At 39.0% G+C, this 15,914-nt stretch overlaps 2 protein-coding genes across 2 annotated transcripts; one reads left to right on the top strand and one right to left on the bottom strand.

Moving 5' to 3' along the window:
- Window positions 1-4,085: 4,085 nt before the first annotated feature.
- Window positions 4,086-8,730, bottom strand: LOC311496327 (uncharacterized protein). Its single transcript, XM_084556142.1, has 5 exons — window positions 8,647-8,730; window positions 7,291-7,412; window positions 5,171-5,290; window positions 4,975-5,059; window positions 4,086-4,264 (listed from the first exon to the last, which is right to left on the bottom strand). The coding sequence occupies exons 1-5, from the start codon at window positions 8,678-8,680 to the stop codon at window positions 4,209-4,211; spliced, it is 417 nt and encodes a 138-aa protein (XP_084412268.1). The 5' UTR covers window positions 8,681-8,730; the 3' UTR covers window positions 4,086-4,208.
- cd83 (CD83 molecule) lies at window positions 7,602-12,333 on the top strand. The gene is made up of 5 exons (XM_084556137.1): window positions 7,602-8,946; window positions 9,107-9,243; window positions 10,133-10,361; window positions 10,893-10,996; window positions 11,246-12,333. The coding sequence occupies exons 1-5, from the start codon at window positions 8,901-8,903 to the stop codon at window positions 11,396-11,398; spliced, it is 669 nt and encodes a 222-aa protein (XP_084412263.1). The 5' UTR covers window positions 7,602-8,900; the 3' UTR covers window positions 11,399-12,333.
- Window positions 12,334-15,914: the final 3,581 nt, after the last annotated feature.

The raw sequence follows: 15,914 nt of genomic DNA on the forward strand, positions 1-15,914 counted from the left end.
ATACATATACGTAACAACAGGTGTTGAGTTTAGCTTTCTGGAAACCATTTAAACCAATTTTTTGTTTTAAGCAACTTCTGCAAAAAGAGTTCTGATAAACATGCTGTTGGCATGCTCGCCAGCTTTAATATTTACTTTAAAAATCACAATATAACACCAAAATCTTTATTATCACAATGAATTACAAATATTGCAGTGTTTGTAAAAAAAAAAAAAAAGCACAAGAAAAGGAATTGCACATATGTTTTGGTCTGAAAAACACATCACAGAAGAGGTAACGTTTGGTTATACAGTACAATGGGTTTGGCTTTGTGTGTGGCTCATTTGGTCAGTTTTCACATTCGTCTTCAACATCTTGGCAGGAATCTTGTGCATGGTGGAAGAAAATCTCAAATAAAATGTAAAAATTGTAAAAAAAAAAAAAAAACAACAACAAAAAAAAAAACAGTATTGGCCTTAAACTGAACACATTCACAAGACAAGACAGCCAAATTCAGTGATTTAGCTATTAATGCCGTTATATCCTATAAAATGTCAGAGAATTCAGTACTTAATGCCCAATTTTAGTATTTTATTGTTTTGGAAAGTTCAGAGATAATCATGAAGCAGAAAGGTGCATTTTCTGAATTAGAAGTGTAAGTAGTTTGTTAAAAATATCCATCTGACAGGTTGTAAACTTTCACAAAAAACTTGGTAGGTGATTGCTAAACACAAGAAACAGATTGAGAAGCCTAGAAAGCTAAAAAGCAACCAGTGTGAGCTGGCTATGTAGTTAGCATGTCAGTGGATAGTTTGTACGGTCTTTGCAAGATAAATCTGAGCATAAAGGAAACCCTCGTTTTTTAGATTGTAGTGCTGGTTCCTTACAGGAGGATAGGTTGGACCACTTCGTACATAGCTTAAAACCTGGCAAAGATGGATTGTTTTTTTTGTTTTGGGGGGGGGGGGGGGGTTAACAGTGTATTTGGTTTTTAGATTTATGTTTTAATGTTTCATTTATAATTATTATTATTCATTTTACAAATGTAACTTTGGAAGACAAGGATGTTATTTTATTTTGTTATTTTGAAGTGTCATAAGTTTATAGACTGGATTTCTTCCAGTCAGAACGACAAGGGGAGTTAGAGTGTCTTCCCACAAACGCAGAACACTGCCTGGAGCATACACTATACATAAATAGTGTTGTGCACATTCACAACACAACAAGAACTGGTTCAAAGTTCAGCACGCAGAGATAAAAGTAAACTAGTTCTAGTTCACAGTTCAAATTTTTTTAATTTTTGAACTAAGTTCATAGACTCCAAAATTAACAGTTTCCGTTCATTTTCTTCCGTTCAGCTGCACTAGCCATGCTGTATGCTGTAAATCGCACGTCGGCTGACAGCTGTCATAGAACTTTATTTCCTGAACACGGGTGAACGTCTGTATTTCCCTCCAGATTGAACAAAACTCACGTCTACACTCACAGTTGGAAAAATGATGAGTTCAGTTCACAGTCTACAAAAATATGAACATTCATTGAACACTGGAAACGAGATTCTTGAATGTCAACATAATATACTTTTTTGCACCTTATGCTGGTGGAAATGTGGGCTGGTGTGTTAAGAGGGTTTTACAGATTACAGCAAGCTGTGAAAAGCAGCAAATATTTATGAATTGATTAAGAATGTATCCAAATTGTAGATCTAAACATAGATTAATACTTGGTCGACCTACCATGCTACTGAATACTTTCTGGCAGTTAAAGCATGATACAGATCCAGGACCACTATAAACAATTTCACCACACATAAACACATTCTGGACCAAACTAAAGATAAAGATAAAACTATGTTACGTACCATATGATTTGTACTTACATGGTAAAAAATGGCAGTAAGATTCCTAAAGCTTATGAAATTGTATTTGGCATCTTGCAATGGTGGAAATGTGGCCTGGCGTGTTCGAGAACCTGAAACCTTTGGCAGAGGAGCCGTCTGTTAGTACCTTCCATCCAGTTAATGTTGCTTTCGATATTTTATTGACTGCTCTTTCACTCATTGAGTTTTTTGCTTCGTACCTAGAGCATTAACTACAAGCACAAGAATGGACTGTAGATTCGTAGTTTTGTAACAGTTTTTATCTAGTAATTAAATATTTTGTCCATTAAAATATCATTTTAAAAAGTCTAAAATACCCAAGAAAAAAAAGGTTGATTTGTCAGTCATTAGTTATTAGTACAATCATAGCAAACGAAGAAAAGCAGCAAATATTTGTTGACTAAAATGGCCTACATGATTAGGTTAGGTTTTCTAAATTGTTGATTTTAATACTAATTGATTAATTAAAGCTGATTATTTCCCAAAAAACACAAGGTGAAATGTTTAAATAGTGTGTTCTCAGTTTTGTCAATTTGCTACAAAAAACTCACATATCTAAAGTTGAAACGTCCACTGCTGAATGAATTGCTGGCCTATTCATTAAAAACAAAACAAAACAAAACAAAACAAAACAAAAGAATAGACCAATTGTTTCAGCTTCAGTGTGAATGCTGAGCAAAATTAGTTTAACATCCTTTAGCAGCTTAAGTAAAACGAATATTACTTGGATGTCCGCTCAGTGGCTTGAGTAGTGTTATTAGTGAACTTATTTCATTTTTCACTTGAGATAATCATGAACTGAAGCTAGTTAAGATGGCAGGAGTAAAGCTATTTTGTTTTTAATTTGATAGGTTTTACCAATTTGTTTTGAGACTCTTGTAAAGCTGAAATGCAAAGATTCCTTCATTATATTTGGCTTTTACTGGCATTAAAGCTGCATTTACCCGTGTTTCATATTCTCAACAAATGCCCCTTTCTGCTCCAAAACTCTCTGACCATCCTTCAGGTACCTTCATTGATAGCAGTTGTTAATATATGAGAACTTTACCGATCTAATAATAGAGCTTCCTTTGTTATTTTTTTTCTAATGACCCAGAATCAGGAACTCTGTCATTGAGGAGATTTTGGCCAGTGCAGGGCATTATCCAGTGCAAATACAGTCAGTGCCTTCACTAGAACATTATTTCCTAATAAAATATGAGAAAACAAGAAACATCTAAACAAAATCCCTTGGCATCCAACAACAATGGCTTGTAAACATCAACCTGGGTGCTCTTTTCAGCTCAGTCTACCTTAAATCCTATGTCCCTGAGGATACTGGGTGACTAACTACAAAAGGCAGACTGATGTCCCATTACATCACCCGTTTCTGGATCAAAATGTTGAACCTGAACTGGAAGAACTACTATTAGCTGGAAGTCAAGGAAGCGAGGACGAACTACAAACCGTGGTACAGAGCTGGCCTCTCCATAACACAGTCCGACACCAGCAAACAGCTGACCATTGGGTTGTTGTGTCACGGCCCTTAATACAGTACTTGTAACGGAGTTTGAATTGTCCAGTTAAAGTGAATCAGTCCAGTTAATAAATACCAGTGCAGATTGCTCAAAATACTACATATTACTACTAAATAATACTCCCAATGAAACACTAATAATCAGTCACCAACTGATTAGGGGCACAATAAATGGAATTTGGGCTAATCTTTGACTGCTGCAAATTGTCTAATTCAGCTTATTTATACTGCAGAGTAGCTTTGTTCTGAGGGCTATATGATGTTTAGTGTGTTAAAACTGAGTTGTAAATTTAACTGAATCTAGACAATTATTTGAGGATTTAAACTGTTGTTGAAGAAAATACTAACATGAACACTAAGGGACAGAACATTAGAATCCTAGCAGCAGATTTGTCATGGTTACATGTATGAAACCTGCTCATTATATTCAAAAAATTCTAACAATCTTAATTGGGTAGGTTTCTTTGTAAATGAAACCCTCAGATACTCAAAACACATTCAATTGTAATAAAGTGACATGGGATATGAAAGTTTTGGAAATGTAAAAAAGAAAGTGAATAATTAAATTGACAATAAATTATTTTGTAAAAAGACCAAAACGGATGTGCTTGAAAGAAAGTGCTTAAATGCTAAAAGCTGATATATATATATATATATATATATATATAAAAGAATAAATATAGTACATGATGTAATGCAAGGCCGCTCTGATGAAACAGGTCTATATGTGCAAAGGACGGCAGGCAAAAGACAACAGCTCAGACCCATCAGGTAGCGTTGAAAACAGCTTTGCAGAGCTGGTTTAAGCAGCAGCAGATGTCTCAGGAGGTAGTTTATTTCACCATCAGTCCAGCGATGATCACAGCCAGCAGCACCAGAACACTGGAAACTACAGTGAACAGAAAAATAATGGACAGCTCACCAGCAATTCAGAGGTTCTTACCATTTAAACGAATGACTGATTTCATTATAGGTGAAATCATTTTAGAGGAAGACCCAACAACTACGGACCAGCCATGAAGTCAAAATCAATTCAGCAGGGCTACTGCACCTTATCCACTAACTCATCCTCCTTTCCAAAATGTCTACACGAGGGCACATTTACAATGCTGCTGTTGTTGCAATGATTCTGGCTTTGTTCATCTTATCAAACACTTGGTTGAACAACTGGTTGTTTTGCTACCTCCAAGTTTCTGTCATGTCACCTGACGTTTACCCCACGTGGGACAAACATGCACAGAAAGTATGTATGATTTCTAAATAAAGAGAACTATCGCTTAAAGCGCTTACATGGTTAATTTGTTCCAAATTATGTTGTTACATGAACAGGTTTATTATTATTATTATTATAGTAGAACATGATTTTCCATATAAACGTAGCCAGTTTAATGGACGTTGGGGTCATCTCATAGCTCTGTGAGAACTGCAGATTATCTTCAGACTGAAGGTCAATATTTACAGCTGCAGTTCGTTGGAGAATAAAACAGTATGATTTTAAAAAGGGGATGCAAATAAGGAGAAACTTCACATCTTTCTGAGTCCATGAAGTGCTTCTGATCAAAACACAATCAGAAATCAGTGCTGATAAAGAGGACTCACCGAGATGACCACGTGCCCTCGCATCTGAACGAGAAGAACACTCTTTGTGGAGGTACTTAATGCTCTTCTCTTTCACTTGCCCAGACTGTGAACAGATAAATGAAAATTAGACCTGAATCAAAAAGATTTGTTTGTTCATTTTGGATTCATATGACTTTACTTTATTACATATTTGATTTTAAAGAGTGTAACATACATCTGAGCACACCACAGTCGCATTTAGACTTAAGCAAGAATCAAGGCTCATCCGTCCACCTTCCATCTTCTTGCATGGAAATGTGCACTGCATATCACCCTTTTTGAAGGTGGCAAAGGACTGCAACAATAAACAAAACACAAATTATGAAGAGGTATCCAGAAATGGGTTATTCTCAAGCATAGAACACACATTAAGGTCACATTTGAGAGATCCAACTTTGTGTGTGGATGTGGTCCAAGTTGCATTTGTCTACATTCCTTTAGTAGTGTGAACACACAATACATCCTAAATCACATTAAAGACCTCCTACTCAACAGAGGTGCTCTTGCGTCAGCGGAGTTTTGCCTCAGTTATTTGTTAATTTGAATGAGAGTCTTTATGTCTTTGTAGCTGTTAAAGGTGCAGTAGGCAGGATTGCGAAGATCCAGGACTTAGCCAAAAAATTTGAACATCGACAACTACTCAGTCCCTCCCCACTTTCCGCTAAAGCCCAAAAAGGTCTCGCAAGCCCCTCCCCCCACAAGGGAGAGCTGTGCACGATAGAGCGCGTGCATATTGGCCCTGGAATACTGTGCACGAGCAGAGAACCGAGAGAGAGCGAGTAAACAAACTAGCATGGAACACACCGACGTAAGAACAACAAAATAGTTTTTATAATACCCTTCGTTATTGCTAAATAATTTTAGGTCAAAATATTTAGCAATAGTCAACTTTAGGACAAAACCAAGGTTAGGATGTTTCTGAAAGTAGCCTACATCGGTGATGTTTGCTATCAGTAACGGTTAGAAGCATTCATTGTGGCGTTTTATTCCACAGTTTAGACTTATCAATTTGCTATGTGGTAGATATATGACCGCTACCTGTTGATGTGGTTAGACGTTTGAGAGTGAAGCTGAGGCACAGGCCTCAGAGGAGGATTACGTCCCGGCTCCTTCTAAACGCCCGCGGCCAAGTGGTGCGAGGTGGTGGAGGGAGGGGAGGGCGCTATGAAATGCGTGTCCATGAGCAGTGATTGACACTCTGTTAGATACACCCCTGGACGTGATTGGTGCATCTGAATGTGGAGCGGTGGATGTCTTGCAAAACCGCGCTACAGGCTCTAGGAGGGGCCAGAGGAGCCGAATTTTTTTTTTAAATGACCTGCTTTATGCAATTATACTTGAACATAGGGTCAGTTTCAGCAAATATGACAGAAAGTTAGTTTTATAAAAGTTGCCTACTGCACCTTTAACTAAAAAATAAATCTAATCAAGAATTAACAAATTAAAGTATTATGAGTACTGTGTGTGGTTCTGTCATTACATTGCATGTGGCATGTGGTTCATTATTGATGATCATGCTGATGGATAAGGAGCCATGCAGAGATAAGTATATTTCTTTAATCACCAATGTCTTGATTTCCCATTATTACTGGAAATCATGGTGCATATGGAAACTTCCAGGGTTGGAGCTATAATCTGAGTTTTGCGCTGGTCTAACTAACGTCAGGGTGGAAATCAGTAAATAATAACTTTCTGTCATGTGCCCAAGTCATGACGCACACGCATAAAACAGCAGTAGAGAGAGACGACCGCTGTTAAATAATCTAATATTCAAATAACGTCAATGATTATTGGTTCATCGGATCTGAAGAGTTATCCTAGGATGCATCTGAGGACGCATTTTAATGCCAGGGGTGAACACATGCACTTGTAATCAAATTGCACAGGTCGCATGTTAATGCAACGTCTAAACAGGGCCTGCTTTATCCAATTCACAGCTGATATGTATGCATGACGTTTATTTTGCAAAATGAGGAGAACAATTATTGAACAGATAATCTGGAATGAATTTTTTACTTTAATGGTAAATGTAGTGCATAATGTAGTAAACAGGGAGTGATTTAGGACACATTATAAATGCTGATGCTAGCATGGCAACTGTCTTGTGGTATCTGTTCAGATTTGGACAGTACTGGACAAATTTGACAACAGTTGTTGTGATGTTTTAGTCTGTTTTATCAAAGTGGTGGACCAGCAAACTGACATTGCCATAAAAAGGTGCAGTAGCCTGATAGGCTTGTTTTCTTTTACTTGTTTGTGTTCTTTAAAAATACGTATAATAAGAATAATTTCTACCTCTTCATTGATAGCCCATTGTATTTCACAGTCTTCACTGAAAGTCAGCATGGGGCTGCCACAGCAGGACAGGGTAACCTCTTCCTCCATGACCTCAGGGCTGCCACTGGCAGGCACCACAGCTGATAAACACATGAAGATGGTGTTACGTTAAAGCCTCTGTTTACCTTTCCCTGCTTCATGTACACATCATTACTCGGAGATCAACAAGTAATGTAGGGCTTTACCAGTTTTGGTTCTAGTTTGTTTGTTTTTGATTTATGTTAAAAGTTCCCTCACTGGGATTCCCCCAAACTACGTTCTCAGTAATACTATCTCAACATGGAAACTCAGGGGAATCCCACGGACTGCTTTCACTTTCATTGTAATCTTAGCCTCTATTACGATATCCGAAAATAAAAATATGACATAATGAAACACTCAGCAATTTCGAGGCATCCAAACTGCAAAATGGTTATAGCCATAATAAGCCCTAATAAAAATGATAAAAGTAGTAGTATGTTTGCTAACATTAGTGACGTTGTCAGTGGTCACAAACACGAATATAATAGAAATAGGCAACACAAATTATTTGTCTCATGGCATTCGTCTTACACGTAGACACACACATTTTTTATTTAAACTGCGTTACAAATAACGTTTATGTGTAAGAAGTTAAATTCTTCTACGCACTGCGCACCTATTGTGGCTTCTTACGTCTGGCTGAAATCAGGGAAACTGTCAGGTGGATATCTCTAGCCAAAGTTAGTGATGAAGGATATTTATGTTGTGGGTCGTGTGTAATTTTATTGCAGTTTAATTCAAATTACTGGCGTTCTAATTTTATTTCCATAACCGCTGTGTTGCTGGAAATTTTGTTTAACGGGGCTGAAAATATCATTTCCCCCAACTTATCTGCTTTCTGTCTCTGAGGCTGAGCCTCTCATCCAAAAAAGTTTGGGAACCGCTGTGTGATACTAAACTCCATCCAAAAATCTGTAAGTTATATATAACCTGTATCCTTTCTTGTTCTTCGAAACAGAAACAATAATTGAACCATTTTTAAATAATTGAAGAATCGGTCTTTAAATCGGCTCACTCCAAACTAATTTTAATCTGTCAATTGTTTTTTCATTTATTATTTAGGCCTGTATTGATCGAGTGAATAATATGGAGGCGTATTATTAACACGATTTTCTCTTAGCCAGGGGAATTTATTTGTATTTGTAAGCAACGGAGAGGGGAAAGGTCCGATCAGGTTAGCGCGCGACCGAAAGGTGGACGTTTAGGTAGCTAACTTTACACCCTACGGCAAAGATTAAAAAATTAACAGCAGCTTAATTATAAAACACATTCAAGCCTAGTTTACATACTTACATAAAACGAGGACTGCTGAGAATAACTGCATCATGATAAGGATAACGATACTGAATGAAGCGGTCCAAATCTTCCAGCGTGCGCCACAGATTTTCCCAATGGTTTTCCCCTGCACGTGGGTACGGGCATGCGCACGTCTACTTCCGCAATAGACGTCAAACCGGGCGGTTGACGTCTATCGGCATCGGTGTTCATATATAGCATGTGTTTTTCCGAGTCTCACAACTTCTCAACCTTCTCTCGCCATCATCACGATGTCTCCAGATATGCTGAACATTGCTCTGCTTTTGCTGTCACATTGTAAGTTGTAGTTCTATTTAACCTTAATCATTATGAACTTTTTTTTTAATCACAGTGTTGTTGGTTGTGTTGTTTTAAAATAAAAAGAAGAGCTGACTTCTTATTTCTGTTGCAAATAAATGAATAAAACTAACTGGTTTACGCATTCATTGATGCTCAGGTGTATGGCACTCTGTGGGGATGGCAGTCAGTGAGGAGATGAACGTGGTTGAAGCCATGTCGGGTGAAGACCGTACTCTTCGGTGCACCGCCAACCCCAAGCCTGGTGTCCAGTACATGGCCTTGAAATGGTACAAGGTAAAACAAAATTATGTGTGTGTGTATATATATGTGTGTGTGTGTGTATGTGTGTGCGTAAATGATTATTTCGTGCGTTTTCGTAAGGTTTTTGTTTCAGGAGGGAAAAGCTGTACACGTCATTCTCACTTTCTGTTTCCCTTACGTCGAACAAGTCCTGCATTGTATTAGTTTGAAATAACCGAGAGCTATTGATTCCGCTGTGTTCTCATTTTGGAGGCTGTAGTTTGTAGTACCATTGAACTGTGTTGTGTTTCCCTTTGACAACTCAATTGTAGTCAGTTGGCTAAATAACAGAAACATTTTTGTGTTTAATTCAATCCAGTTTAACAGCACCACAAACTAGAGCCTCCAAAATGATCATACTGTTGAATTGGCACCTTTCTGACGCCATGTCAACTTAAACAGAACATTATAACAGTCAGAAAGAGGGACTTAGTGCAGGACTGTACCCTTAATCTGGCTAGTGAGTGTAAATGGTATGATGAATATAATAATGACAATGACAATGAAGATTTACAGCACTAATATGTGATGTTATTGCAGCTGTTTTGAGATTTACTTATGAAATCCAATGTCAAATGACTGAATCAAGTCATCAATTTATTGTTCCAGCAAATATAAAATGCAGTAACAGCAGTATTACATTAGTTTTAAAAGCAGAAGTGATAATAATAAAACAGAACTGGCAATTGCAGTGATGGTGTAGTCAGTGGTATAAATAGCATAACAGGTACCAGTACAGAAATAGTTACTGAAACTGATGTCAGTGGTGTTTGTATCTGCTAAGCTAGCAGCTGATGGCTTTCTATCATGTTACTGATATAACGGATGTGGTTCTTTTCCATAAATCTAACATTGCACCAATTGTGTACCAATGGTGTTGCAGGTCGAAGATGGCTCGCCCACTCGTAACAGCGGCATTTTGATGAGGGACCTCCCCAACGGTACAACAAAATGGTTCGTCGGCGTGGAGAGAGAGATTGAACTGCTGAGCGATTCTCGCAGTGTCTTTCTGCCCAATGTGACGTGCAGTGACAGAGGTGTTTACATTTGTCACCTGGCAGCACCTGTGGGAGAGCAGAACCGGGAGGGGAAGGTCCTCCTCACCCTGACAGGTAAACGTCTGAGCTTGTCTTTTGTTTGGATCATGTGTCATTCAGATACTACAAGCAGATTCCCCAAACCTTCCCAAACTCCCTGAGGCATCCATTACATGAAATTTAAACCCATACTTGGATATTTACTTTGTTGTCCATCTATGTTTAGCATGTTGGCCGTAGCTAACACTAAACACAAAGTACAGATGAAGGTTTTTGGTCATAAATCAAAAGCCTGTAAATCTGTTAGACAAATAAACCCAAATGATGGAGCTAGATGGAACGTCAGACGGATCACAATAGTTATTATGTAGCCCTTTTAAATGCACTAGTCAGGGGATAACTCTTAGGTAGAGGATGTATCTTCTGGGGACAATAAATGGAAGTCCCTCCAGTGGCTGTGCAGCGATCCTTAGTGTGGATTTTAAAAGCTGCTCAACAAGCCTGACACTGAAACTTTTAAATGTACATAAAAACTAGAGTCTAGTTTAAGTTGTAATTCATTCACGTTCACCCTTAAGTAACTCTAATTTCTGTTTTCATTTCCAGATTGTCTCGACAACCGAGCAGAAAGTCTGCTGACAGACAGCTACTTGGTTATTTTCGCCATAGTGGTGCTGATGGTTGCACTTGTGATATTTCTAATTAGCTATGTAAGTAATGGAATATGTCTACACACACATACACACCATTGTCTGAGAGGATTTTCCATTACAGCATTTATGTGGTTTCATGTGGCACAACTTCTATAAAAACTTTGCTTACATGGATTCACTTAATGATCATGTTGTTGTTGAGTCAGAAATGATATCCATCGCATCTCATAATTATACTCAAAAAGACTGTATGTAGGCTGTTTGTTCATTCCAAATCTAAATGTGTTTTCCTTATCCACACCACAGAGTTGTTTGAAGAATACCATCAAAGACCGAAAGAATACAACGAAAAAAGAAACGTTATTGGATGCAACGCTCAAACCCCTTGACAAAAAGGACTTAATGTTGATCTACACTTTGGGTCCAAAAACCTCCACAATGAAGCATGTCTGCGTTTAAAAGCAACTTCAGACGGAAGACTGGCTGCCCGCTGATCTGCAAGACTCCTCTAAGTAGTCTAAATAGACTGATTGTTGATAGCCAGGCAGTGAAGATAACTGACCCTCAATCTCAATCACAAAATTCAATGAAATCATACATCAACTGAGGACCAGCTTTGAGGAGCTGAACAAAGGTGGAGACAGATGGATTTTCCTTCGCTGAGTCGTGGAGCAGACACTTGTTCCTCCACTCCCACAGAGAAGTGTCATCACACGGCCTGAATCAGGAGGTAGAGCGGGTTCAGTGATCATACGCAGGTTGATCCTCAACTCATTCTGGCTACATGTCGAAGTGTCTTTGGACAAGACAGTAAGATAGTCAGCATGTTACGTGATAGCTTGCTGCTTCCAGTCCGAGTTTGAGGTATCGGGTATTAGAGTTCACATTAAAGTGGAGGCATGTTCACTGCTGTTACATACAGTACAGCAGTATGTAACAGCAGTGAACCCAGCAGTACCAGTTCAAGGTTAGCTTTAGGGTTGGCGTTGTATAACCCATGGATGTTCTCATAAAGTTAGTAGTGGTGCACTGTATCAAGACTAATTTCCTTCTTTTGAAAGTTAAGTAGTCTTGCTTTAACTTTCATCATCATGTCGATAGTGCGTGAAAATTCTGTGTAAATATACTATACTACAAATAAATATACTACATTCAATTGTGCTGTGCACTTGAGTGGGTGCTATCTTGATGAACATAAGGTCACTAAAATTACTGCATTAACTGAGCCATCACAGAACCGGTGTGTTCTCTTTATGTTCTCTCTTTCTTTTCTTTTTTTTTTCTGTTGTCTATAAAAATGGATTCTTTTTTTTTTTTTTTTAAATCAAAGTTTTTGTCTTTTTATGTACTTGAACATAGTTATTGATGGGTGTCAGATAAAATAAACATTTGCAATATACTGTACCTAGAAATTTGGTTTCAAAGTCATTTCATCTGATCTTTCAAATACCAGTGTGGACAGTGAGTCAAAACATAACTGTTAGAATTTATGTCCACGTGAGTAAAAAAAAAGAAAAACAACCCATGACACTGCTATCACATGTGTAGGTGGCAAATGTCTCAGTGCCCTTTAAAAAGAGGAACTGATTAGCTCTTACGCCCACTGTTAGCATTTTGGAGAAACTTAATATTGACACTGGGAAAGTCCCAAGAAGTGGGTGACCTATAGGCTTTATTTATAATGTTTTTTTATTTGTTTCAGCATTTTGCTTTAAGGTTTTACAGTTTTAGCTCTAAGTGTGTGTGTTTGTGACAACTCCATTTTAGTCAGTGGGCTAGGCTGAGTAACATGAATCATTTTATTCATTCATTCATCTTCTGTAACCGCTTGTCTTGTGAAGGGTCGTGGGGGATTCAAATCAGTTTAACAGAACCACTAACTACCTTCATACAGCTGAATGACTGTCTTTCATGCACTGTTTCAACATAAACTGAACAGTCATGATGGGGTGTTTAGTTCATATTTGTTTTCTACACAGCAGAGATTAGTTCAAGATGTGACACCTGAGTCATCAAACCCATAATCTGCATGATGGAGCTGAGGTTAAACTACTGTCTCCCACACTGTTTTCCCCCTTGCTAGCAAACTAGCACCTTTGCTGACTGTTTTCTTTTCGTAAATTAAAATATTGTTCAGGCAAGTGTAGCGTGAATTTTCAATGCTTGAGCCCAACCTCACATTTCCACTGCTTTTATTCTTATTGATAACTGTAGAATTAAATGCAAAGAGACAAGCGGATTTTAAAACAGTACTACACCTCTGATTCATTCATTCATTCATCTTCTATAACCGCTTGTTCCTATTACGGGTCGCGGGGTCTGTTGGAGCCTATCCCATCTGTCAACGGGCGAGAGGCGGGGTACACCCTGGACAGGGTCGCCAGTCTATCGCAGGGCTACCTCTGATGTTTTACTGCAGTGGTTCCCAACCTTTTCACAGCCCGTACCCCTTCAGACATTTGGCCTCCAGCCATGTACCTCCTACTCTCGCAAACTTGTAGCAGCTAGAAAAAGAAATGTCTGTGAGCCTGACTGGTGGTAGCAGTTGAGGTCTCTCTGGAAGGGCAATCTATCCGTTTTACACATAACATAATTTAACATAATTTAAAGACCCAATCAAGAACGAGATTTGCTTGTTTCTGGGGGGAAAATAACTGTAGCGAGTATAGCTATATCATCAGGAGATTTGCACCTGCCCACCAATCACAGACATTTCAGGGAATCGGTGTCTTTCTTATTTAGGTGACCTAGTGCTAGCTACATTAACAGCAAACTGATACATAGCTTCAAAGCCAGTTGTCCAACAATCTAGCTATTAACATAATTGACTCACATGAAAAACAGTCTTTTGATTTTTCATTTAGGTGGAGAATCAGAAAATGAGAAAATGGGGCTGCTCGATTATGGCAAAAATCATAATCACGATTATTTTGATTGATACTGTAATCATGATTATTAAAGAAGATTATTCATTGATTTGAGAACATGGATTTATTGAACTTTTAACTCTGGTATTTCTTTTAACACGATAAGTTTGAACTGAAAAACAAGAAAAAATATATTAAGAAAGTTAATTAAATAATATGTAAAAATAAAAAATAAACACTATCCCAGACTTTGGCAGGGCCAGCGTGGTAAAATTTTTTTTTTTGAACAATTTATTTTTAATACAAGATTCGCAAGCAACAGTACCTCGACCAATGAGGTGAGCGGGATTACCGCTGTCAGCTCATTGGGCACAGAGAAGGAGACTGTGGAGTAAGATATGTCGCAATATTTTTCGTATATGCAAACACCGCAATCCACGCGTATGATAGAATTTGCAAGCGCAAAGTCCAAATTCGTGACTTGTAAATTGGTATTTGCACAAAGGTGTAATGATTTATTCAAATGTTTGGAAACTTGTAAATTAAATCATACCGATTTGTACAAATATATCACTTCTCGCATTTACATCTGTTTTGAAATTTCATTTGCGACTCTTACTTTCCGTGTGTGAAGTGTTGAATCTGCGTTTGCAGATCATCCAACACCCCCCCCCCAAAAAAAATTAAAAATTCCAGTAGGTGGCGGTGTTGATCCTGCTTTACCGATGTACAGTCGTTCCCCACTATGAAGTGCTGATTGCTGCCCATGCACTCCGATGAGACACAACAAAGACGTAGTGAGTGAAATGCATCAGTTTTATGTTTACGATAACGTTTGTTTTTGAGACAATGCGTTGGCAGTTGGCATACAAAGGCAATTTCTGTCTAGAGTCTAGCCTGAATGTTAACAAGGGGCTCTCCTAAAGTTTAGCTATGTGGCTAACAGTTAGCGTTAGCCTAAAATGCGGCTCAGGAAAGGATGGACTGCACTGTTTTGCTGTTTAACTTGCTTATTCATTTTGACTAAATGATAAAGGCTAGACGAACCTATGAAGTAGATGTAGGGGAAACACTTGGTCTGACACCAGAATATTGTCATCAGGATCAGTTTTAACAGAATTACAGTAGCCATATTACCTAATGACACAAAAATGTTAATTTCCAATCATTTGTGCTTTGTGCGCGTATGTTTCAGCTGCTGTAAAGCTGAAATTATGCTTCCGCGTTGACACAGCGCGAGGGGGCGTACGGACCTATTACGGACCTATTACGTCCTTGCGGACCCCCGTGCGTCCTACGCAAGGGCCAGACGTGCACCTCCCAAAAATCCTCGACGCGCGTCGAGGCGACGCAACAGCAACGCAGCAGCAACGCAGCGGCATTGGCTGTGATTGGTCCACTAACTACATCCGCTGGAGACCGCTTTTCCGGTTTCCACTCATAAACATCATTGTCTCCTTTGTCGTGCCCTAATTTGCAATAGAAGTATTTCTTCCTCTGCTTGAATAATTTGGAGCTCCAACGCCAGTCTCTCTGTCTCGGTGTCCATCGTACACTGTGACTACGACAAAAGCCGGAAGGTAAATAACTATACGAGGCGAGATACGTCACAAGAGTCTCGGTCGGTCGGTCACAAAAAATCATAGCACCCTCTACCGGTGTGGCATGCATTTCGACACGTAAACCCCACGCAGAACCATCACGGTCTCGAGGCTTGATTATGCTTCCGCGTAGTGATCACGCAATGGTCACGCAATGGCCACGCAGTTGCTTGGACGCAGTCGTGAGACCGTGATGACCGTTGCTGTTGCGTCGCCTCGACGCGCGTCGAGGATTTTTGGGAGGTGCACGTCTGGCCCTTGCGTAGGACGCACGGGGTCCGCAAGGACGTAATAGGTCCGTAATAGGTCCGTACGCCCCCTCGCGCTGTGTCAATGCGGAAGCATAATTTCGGCTTCACGACTGCGTCCAAGCAACTGCGTGGCCATTGCGTGACCATTGCGTGATCACTACGCGGAAGCATAATCAAGCCTTAAGGCGTAACCGCCAAACATCTAGGGCCACAGACCAGGAAACAGACTGGACCATCAAAAGATGGTTATCTCTCT

Source organism: Chelon labrosus (assembly GCF_963514085.1).
Source record: "Chelon labrosus genome assembly, chromosome: 12".
In the NCBI taxonomy this organism is placed as follows: Eukaryota; Metazoa; Chordata; class Actinopteri; order Mugiliformes; family Mugilidae; genus Chelon; species Chelon labrosus.